Here is a 9,276-nt window from a genome sequence, read left to right as displayed (position 1 = left end):
TTGATACTTTTCGTCTACACAGTAGTTCTACACAGGCAGTAGGTGTGGTAGGGAAAGGAAGATTGTTGACACGAGGTGGTCAGTCCCTCGGCTGAAGGACTGACCACTTCGTATCACTAAACTTTGTAATCAGTCCATCTTCATTTCTCTACTACACCTGTGAAGGCGATACTTTAATAAATATTACCCAACTGTTGCACACATTACCTCTCGTCAACATCGAACATGTAGTCTACAACTCGTAGGTTTAGAATAAAGGAAGTTAAAAAAAATATTTAATAAAACTAAACAAATTAAAATGATTTAAAAGTTTAAGAATTACAGTTAGAATCAGACTTTTCGCACTAAACTGAGGAATGTCCCAGGAACACGCCCGAGTGCACGACTACCAGCACGACAACTGTACGATGTATGGATACAGCTGTAGGATGTACGGATACAGCTGTAGGGAGAGAGCCAGTGTCAGCCAACACCAGAACATATGTACACTAGGTTATTTTATTTATTATAAAGTAAAAATACGAAATATTAAATTCGTCAAACTTTCTCTGACTAGATTTATCAGCGTCAAACGGCAGAAGGGAATTTTAAATTACAAAATTTACTTTTGCCATGTGGAAAACTTATAACGTCTCCAGGACTGGCCGAGGCTCGTGGCAGCAGTGTTACGCCTCAGCAACAGTTTCCTCCCTACGGGTGTCGTTGGAAGGGTCCTGGTGGCCCTGGCTGAAAGAAAATTAGCCTTTCACGAGCCGAGAGGCATTTTAACTTAATTGTTTTCAGGGAGGGAGGGAGGGGGTAACCCCCCTAATGGTAATAGAAGGCCTGGAGAATGGGAAGCAGTTTTGTTTTATTGAAAATAAGTTACCTGAAAGTTTTGGATAAGCAAGTAGTCTCCACAATCTAGGTAACCCTCAAGTCTTCAAAGAAGTCTGGATTATAGTTTCTAACAACCTTACAACTAAGACTACTCTCTAACAGGGTTAGAAAAAAAAAAAGTAAATTGTGAGTTTGATGTTTGTTCCTCGTCTTCAGAGACTGCGTGCATAAAACTATGATCGATAAATAGCACGTCAAAGTTTAAACTAGTTTAAAACTAAAGAACTACATTTAGTTTCTTCTGTCAAGCAAAATCTTTCACAAGATTATAACTGGTAAATTTCAGCCACCGTTCACCAAACCGAAAACTTTACAAAAGTATAAAAAAAATTAAGTTTAATTTAAAGTTTTAAGTAAGAAAATTTAAACTTTTTATTAAACTTGCAGTCCGAGTGTGTACAAGAGTCTTGCCTGTGTGAAGCAGACAGTGTTGTGGGAGGAGAGGCTGTGGTGGGCAGACTCTCTAAGTCTTCCTTACTTGCAGTTCTGCTGGTTGTCTGCAAGATCAGATTGTTTTGAAACGATAGACAATTCTTGAACCAAAGACAGTTACAAATTATTTAAACATTAAAGCAAAAATTAAAGCATGTAAGAATTGTTAGTTTCAAGATAGTACGGCAAAAATAATTTTAGGAATATTATTATTATTATTATTATAATCAAGTGGGAAGCGCTAAACCCGGAGGATTATACAGCGCCTGGGGGGGGGGATGTGGAAGGCATTCAGGCTTAATTCGGGGAACTGGAGCACAGATCCAATTCTCTAAATCAAGAGCCCCTCACCAACATCAAGGAGCCTTCCTTGAGGGGAATTTTAGGAATAGCATGCTGAAAATTTGGAAGCTGTGTACAGATTAGACAAGCTAAGAAGTTTTAAGTCATTATCCAAGATACTTAATGGCACGAGAGCCAGTAGGTAAAAAGAAAAGAAAGGTCAGAGGGAGCTTGGGGAGAAGAGTTTCAAGAGGGTAGGAAAACTAACATTCTCTACACTGTTACCAGACTGGTGTTAAAGTAAGGTGGGTCAACATTTTACTACCAACTAGCGATAGGAAAAAAAAAAAAAAAATTCCTGGATAGGCAAAATGCAGCAATGAATTATACCGTTCAGAAGAAAACTTTTCTAACATTAAAAACCAACCCCCCCCCCTTTTCAATTTTACTCTTTGTAAAAGCTGTACTTTTGGGGTAAATATCTAGATACACTTATTAAACTAATGAGAAGGAAGCAAAGTATCAGTTAAACTTTGTACTCACCCGAGGTGTCAAAGGCTCCTCCTCATCGGTAGGATCCAAGGTATCGGTGACTAGATCTGTAAATGGATTTTAATTTAAGAAAAAAAGATAGTGTGGGTCAGATTGAACCCTTCCAAATTTAAGAAAAAAAAAAACCACCATTAAGAGTATATTGCGTACCAGACATGTCTGGAGGTTGTGTTGCCACTGGAGCGTAATGGTACAACTCGCGTCTACCTCTGCTCCAGAGGTTGCCAGAGATCATGTCAATCTTCTCATAGGCTGACGATTGTGTAGTCTCTTTAGTCTGCATCCTGGAAGATACCAGGCTGAAGTAATTTTTATTTTTTGAAGAGTTAGTTCCCAGGCTGCTAATTTTGTTCGAAATTTCCGATCCATTTCTACCTAGTATTATACTCATTGTCGGTAAGCGAGATTTCTTTAGAGATCTAGCAACAGAATTGTAGTCTGGAGAGTAATCTATATAGTTTGACGCTACATCTTCCTCTGAAGGTAGCAAGTGCTGCGTGTCTGTCTCCTCCAGAGGGTCAAAACTCTCTGGAGATCCTTTCAATATTTCCAGTAAAAAGGACAAGAAAGAAACACCATATTCTAGAAAGTTTGTGTAGTTATCCAGTATACTAGAATGCCCCTTCAGCATCTCCATTATTCTAGTAGAGAACTTCATATTGTTACGCATTAAGCTGCAATGTTCAGTTTTAGAGAACATAGTCTGAGGCTCTGCTACTTGCTTAATAAACTCTGGGTTTATGAAGAGGTTGAAGCTACATTTAATAGCTGTACATAGAGACTGGAAGAAATTGTTAACATTCTGCAATACTTCTAAGGCATCAGCTTTCAAGGTAGCTTTGAAGTCAGCATAGTCTTGCGTTATTTTGTGGAAATCTGTTAAGAAAGGAGACTTTCTTGTATCGAAGATGTTAAGGCTCAAGTCTACAAGACCAGCGTGCAAGTAGTCAAAGGCTTTTATTATTTCAGTCTTGCCGCCTGACGACCTTGTCAGTCCATAGCGGTTCAATATGGCCGCCACTAAGTCTTGAACACCTTCCATTATTTTATTACCGCTCTTTGCATAACTTAGTTGAGTCATAGCTATATAATCATCAATGCCTCTAGTAAATTTGTTAAATTTTAAGTAACACTCGCTAAATTTAGCCTTTACGTTCAGCTTTATGTCAATAAAGTCGACTAAATCTTTGAAGGTAGGTACAGGATCAAGGACTTTTGCCAAGTTCAGAACTGCCTGCGCCACTTCCTGCAAGTTCTTCCAAGAATTTTCTGTCACTAAAAGATTTATTTTAGTGTGCAAGGCTGGAACTTCCCTCTCAAACACAGTCAACCAGTTCACTGTCAACCGTGCCCAAGCTTCTTTAAGAAGGGCTATCAGCTGTTGGGCGGTGTCATTGACAAGGGCGTACTCTTGCTGTAAGTAGTCCGGAACTTCTTGAGGAAGAAGGTACATAGCAAACGTGGTGTTCATAGCAAAAGTGTGGTACTTAGTAGGCAACATGGACAGCAAGAAGTTCTTCAGCAGGAGACCAGAGGCGACAGAGAACTTAGCTTGGGCGGCATCAGTTTGCCAGACACTGCTGGGCACGTCATCCACTACGTTGTAGTAGATCAAGTTAACGGCTACATATTCAGTCTCATTAATTGTATCTCCAGCACCATCGCTATCCTGACAGGCGGCGGCAGTCACCAGGACTACCACGAGGAACCAGGTCACTATGGCTGACATCACACTGAAAAGTACACATGTTTAATGAGAAATGTGTAGGAAAAGATGTTTTACTTAAAATTTTAGAAGTATCCTTGTAAGTGCAAGAAAGGAGGGAAAGTAAAATTAAATTATTTAGGGAAGTAATAAGCAGTTACGTAAAATGAATATCTAAAAGATTTTAAAAATGCTGATTTTCTTATGATTAGCAAAAATAAATATACGTACATACTCTCATATAATAAAGAAAAACCTGATTGGGTATTCAATATTGTTTGTCCTAAGTATTTATTTAGTAACAAGTGGTAAAACAGAAATCAGAGAGAATCCTTTAAAAATTGAGATAAAATAATTAAAACCCAAATTAAAATTAAAACATCCCCATAACGAAATATCTATAACGAATAATCAATGAGACGTAATATAACCTCTATTCACTGTCCAGACGCTGACTGAAGGTATAACACGCTCACGTTCGCCACAACATATTCGAAGCCCCAGCACCCAGCTTCATAAACTTGATTGGTTGGTTGGTTAATGGGGTTTAAAGTCTGTAGACTACATGAAGGTCATTAAAAGGCTACATATCACCTGTTCACTCTCAGTCATGAATATTTTAATTCCTAAAACAGGAATAAAAATAGACTCTTTCTGTGTGTCTTTCATTATATATACGATGAGAGACACACATCTCAGTGTGTGTAACCTGCGTTCACATGTTCAGCAGCGTAAATATGAAGCTCTCGCCTGACGCCTCACTACTCAGCTTCTCAGATCTCGAAGCTTCAAAGGTTATATACATCGTGAAGAGTGAATTTTTAACTGCATATTCACTGAGAGTTGGCTGTAATCCCCTTTTAATGGATCAAAATATCCTTGACTGGTGGTGAAGAGTTTTGAAGTTGTTCACCACTAGTCAAGGATGGTGAACCAGTCAGTGTGTCTTAATGTATATACAGTGAGAGACATATAGTGATAGTCTACTTTAATTCCTATTTTAAAACTTAAAATGTTCATGCCTGGTGGTGAACAGGTGATATGCAGCCTTAATGACTCTTGTGTAGTCGACAGACTTTACCTCCCTATGAAGCACCGAAGGTTTATTTACCAGCATCAAGGCACATAATCTCCTCTCATTGTCCTCATCGCCTCCGAGCCGTGTCCCCTCAAGGAAGGTTCCTTGATGTTGGTGAGGGGCTCTTGATTTAGGGAATTGGATCTGTGCTCCAGTTCCCTGAATTAAGCCTGAATGCCTTCCACACTCCCCCCCAGGCGCTGTATAATCCTCCGGGTTTAGCGCTTCCCCCTTGATTATAATAATAATAATCCGAGCCGTGTGGACGAGCTGCGCAGACGCTCCTGTTTGAGTTTGTTTTGCGCAGTTTACCTGATTGAGCTGCCCCTAGCGTTGGTTGGTGGAAACTTTATTTTCTCCAACATGGCGCTGAATAGCAGAAGAAGAATCAACACTGTCTGCATTGAGATGATCCGTGGTGCTGTCACAGGATCCAACATGGATTTATTATTACCAGCGATCATTCGCGATACCTATGGTATAGCAAATGAGGAGATATGTGGTGTCGCATTAAATGGAATGACAAGAATCTTCGTTAAGATGACGTCTGCACAAGTCTACGAGGCAGTGGTCGACAAGTATCAGGAGACCATCATACAGGTTAATACAGCTGTGTCGGTGAGACTTCATGATGTATCTCGACATTACACCTGGGTGAAAATCAGGAATGTGCCTTTTGAGGCGACTGATTTTGATATTACCAGTGAACTGCGTACTTATGGGACGGTTCACGTAGCCACAGCAGGGAGATGGGCAACTGGACCGTATGCAGGTGCGCTGGAAGGCGCGTATACAGTTAAAATGACTCTTCGGCACCCTATTCCTTCATATATTGTGTTGAAAGAATTAAGGACTCAAGTCTATGTAACGTATGCGGGGCAACAACGTACGTGTCGGCTATGTGGGTCATATGAACACATCGCGGCGCAGTGTGAGAAACGAAGTGGGTACCCGGCACAACAGCAACGGCAACAGCAGCAACAGCAACAGCAGCAACAGCAGCCAGTGGACGAGGTTGGCGATGAGCGAGAACAGTCTCTTGCTACACCGCCCCAACAACGGTTGTCATGGAGTGAGGAGGTAGACAAAGAAAAGGAGCTTGAATCGCCAGTTGTAACGCTACAAGGAGAATCTCAGTCATTGGACATACATAAGGTTTTTGAGGAGAGACTACCTAATATGGGTGAAGAAGTGGCGGCGTCTTTGGTAAAGGCGTTGGATGACTTGTTAGAGGAATCGGTCCTAGATCAGGTGGAAGACCCAGGCTCAGTTCTGGGGAAGGCTGTGAATGATGATATGGCAGAAGATGACGATTTGTCGACGAGAGAGTCTACAGGATTGAAGGTGCATGCAGTAGAGGTGGAGGTGCATCAGGACGGTGCTTCAGATGTCAAAATGCAGGTGGAGGGCGGGACACGAAAGAGGACTGCAGCATCATCGGATTCTGATGATGTGCTAACTCCTGCCCAACGCCCTGGGAAAAAGTCTTGGGTGGAGGTACAGAAGAGAGGGAATGGTGAACCCAAGGATCAAGGGATTGCAAAGGTGATTCCCAACAAAGGGGGGAGGGACAGAGGTGTTGCAAAACGAACTGGGGTAAAGTCAATGCCGGGGACAAAAGGAAAACCCATTTGTTGAATTCAAGTGTTTTACTATAAATATTAACGGGTTGAGAGCTGAGAGGAAGCTTAAGTGGTTTAATGAGTATTTGGTGCGACTTGGTGTGGATGTGGTATTCTTACAGGAACATAATTTTAGGCCTGGTTATGAGTTGGATATGAGTGGTTATAATGTGTACATGGAACATGCGACACGTTTGAAAGGTGGGGCTGCCATTTTGGTAAAGGAAACGAGCCCGTTTATAGTAAGGCGTAGTGAAGGGGGGGAGGGGAGGGTAATTAGGGTGGATGGAACTTGGGGTAGGGTTCCCATTAGTTTAGTATGTGTATATGGTCCGGCTGAGGGTGACGTGAGTATTAAAACTAAATTTGTTCGGGACGTGCTGGTCTATTTTTTACGTGGTTTACCGAATGTTGCAATAATAGGCGGAGATTGGAATTGCGTGATACGTCGTAAAGATGTGGAGCCCAGAGGTGCGGGGTGTTGTTTGGGTATATTGGGGGATATATTGACCGGGGTGGGGTTAAAGGATGTGTGTGGGGGGGGAGGGATGGTAGAGCATACCTTCATTAAACGAGGTTATGCGGCGAGGTTGGATCGAATGTACGTGCCTTGTGCGGTTACTGTGCGGAGGGTGGATGTGATAGATGTGGTTTTTTCGGATCATAGAGGAGTGGTAATAGATGTGGATATTGAGGGTGTGCCTCGGAGGGGTCCATCATTTTGGAAATTGAATGTAAAGTTATTAAAGGAAGAGGATAGTCTTTTGTCTTTTGGACATATGTGGGATCGTTTAGTGGTAGAAGCACCAGGGGATGTTGCCATGGTTAATTGGTGGGAAACAATAGCTAAAAAACGTATTAAGGAATATTATATTAATCGAGGGAAGAGATATAATCAGTTACAATACGGTTTTCAAAAATATTTAGAGGGGCAGTTGCGCGACTGTTATGCACAAATTAATGCTAATTATCCTGTTATTGAAATTGAAAGTTTGAAGGAAAATATCCGGAATTTACAAAATGAGAGGTTTGATGGGGAAAGGCTTAAGGGCGGGATTGAGGAGGTTTTGTGGGGAGATCGGCCGTCGGCGTGTGTGTTGCGGAGTCAACACACACGTCGCAAGGCAATGGAGTTAATGGGGTTGAATGTTCAGGTAGGTATGCAAGGGTATAAAGTGGACCAGGTGTTGACGACGACTGAGGGTATGAGTGGGTATATTGATGCTTGGGTTAAGTTGAAAACGCAAAGTGTGGGAATAAGTGAAATAGCATTACAGTCAATTGGAAGGTTTGTGCAGTGTGAGTTGACGGAGCATGATCGATTCGTTTTGGAAGGGCCGATAACGGAGTGCGAGACATGGGTAGCTTTATCCGGGGCGCAATTAGGAAAGGCACCAGGAATTGATGGGTTGCCCAGTGACTTTTATCTCCAAAATTGGAGCGTTTTAAAAGAATTTTTGGTAAGATTATTCAATATCATTAAGCGGGATCGGGTTTTAGGGGCACAGCAGCGGATGGCTGTGGTCGTTTTAGTGCCTAAAGGTGAGCCATTAACAGTTAAAGACTATCGTGCTATTTCGTTATTGTGTGGTGATTATAAGATTTTTGCAAGAATTTTAGCTAACAGAATAAAAAAGGTCCTGGGTAAAGTGATCGATAAGGGACAATATGGGGTGCCGGGAAGGTCTATGTATGACGGGCATGGTTTGATTAGAAGTTTTATTGAAGAAAGAGTAAAATTGGGAGTGGGGGGGGGGTGTTGGCTATAGATTGGGAGGCGGCATATGATAGTGTAGAAAGGGAAGCGTTATGGAAGATTATGAGATGGCAGGGGTTTGGAGAGGAAATTATATCATGGGCCAAATTAATGTATCAAGATGCATCCTTGCGGGTGCAGGTAAATGGAAGGTTAGGAGAACAAATTCAGATGAGCAGGGGTCTACGTCAAGGTTGTCCCCTTTCACAAATATTTTTTGCGTGTTTACAGGATCCCTTTTATAGAGGAATTAGGGTCTTATTGGCAGCAAATGGGGTTGGTGACGAAATGGGTGGGGGGGCTGGCATTGTTGGATATGTTGATGACACAACGATTTTAGTAAGTGGTAACAGGGATTTGCCTCGGGTGGAAAAGTTAGTAAATGTTTTTGAAAAGGCTTCTGGCATGTCAATTAATAAGGAGAAAACGAAGTATATGGATCTTGGAGATAGGTTAAGTGAGGAATGTGAAGTAGTTGAAAGGTGGAAAAAGGTGGACCAATTACTGATATGTGGGATCGTTTATGTAAGTGATATCAAGTTAGCACAACAAATAAATTCAGTGCGTATTGTAGATGGTGTACTGAAGCGCCTCAGTGGTTTACGAGCTGCACACTTAACTTTGCATCAAAGAGTATTTACAACGAATGTCCTATTATATAGTAAACTTTGGCATGTAGCAGCAATATATCCGATACTTCGTAGTGAGATACAAAGGTTACAAAAGCGCGTTTTTAGATTCATTTGGGGTACTGGAAGCGAATGGTTAGGTAGAGCGGTTGTCACACTCCCGGTTGGCCGTGGAGGGCTGGGTCTTATAGCTGTTGAAAAGAGGATTATGAGTGTGTATTTGAAACGTAGTTATAAGCGGGAGGGGATGGCGAGGGAAGGCGGACTTCATAAGATACGTCAGGATATGCAACGGTGGTGGGTGGGAAGGGAGTTCATAATAGGTGAGGCAATGTTACGGG

General features: G+C 41.8%; 1 protein-coding gene across 2 annotated transcripts; it reads right to left on the bottom strand.

Annotated features, from left to right (window-relative positions):
• Positions 1–292: 292 nt before the first annotated feature.
• LOC128686628 (uncharacterized) lies at positions 293–4,431 on the bottom strand. Of its 2 annotated transcripts, XM_070080948.1 has the most exons (6): positions 4,282–4,431; positions 2,296–3,878; positions 2,137–2,192; positions 1,291–1,376; positions 606–726; positions 293–442 (listed from the first exon to the last, which is right to left on the bottom strand). In XM_070080948.1, exons 2-5 carry the CDS (start codon positions 3,872–3,874, stop codon positions 666–668), a joined length of 1,782 nt encoding a protein of 593 aa, XP_069937049.1. In that variant the 5' UTR covers positions 3,875–3,878; positions 4,282–4,431; the 3' UTR covers positions 293–442; positions 606–665. The 2 variants fall into 2 exon arrangements, with proteins under 2 accessions (XP_069937049.1, XP_069937048.1); XM_070080947.1 differs by lacking the exons at positions 293–442; positions 606–726 and having other exon boundaries at positions 799–1,376.
• Between the last annotated feature and the right edge of the window lie 4,845 nt (positions 4,432–9,276).

The sequence above is a fragment of the Cherax quadricarinatus genome, unplaced genomic scaffold (assembly GCF_038502225.1).
Source record: "Cherax quadricarinatus isolate ZL_2023a unplaced genomic scaffold, ASM3850222v1 Contig1324, whole genome shotgun sequence".
NCBI lineage: Eukaryota > Metazoa > Arthropoda > Malacostraca > Decapoda > Parastacidae > Cherax > Cherax quadricarinatus.
This window is presented reverse-complemented; position numbering and strand designations above follow the sequence as displayed.

Bases quoted from the DNA above. Each gene is read 5' to 3' on its own strand.
- LOC128686628 (XM_070080947.1), bottom strand. From the start codon at position 3,874: ATGTCAGCCATAGTGACCTGGTTCCTCGTGGTAGTCCTGGTGACTGCC. The intron at 2,193-2,295 runs GTACGCAATATA...ATCCATTTACAG, and splicing joins ACAACCTCCAGACATGTCTG to ATCTAGTCACCGATACCTTG. The intron at 1,377-2,136 runs GTGAGTACAAAG...CTGATCTTGCAG, and splicing joins AGGAGCCTTTGACACCTCGG to ACAACCAGCAGAACTGCAAG.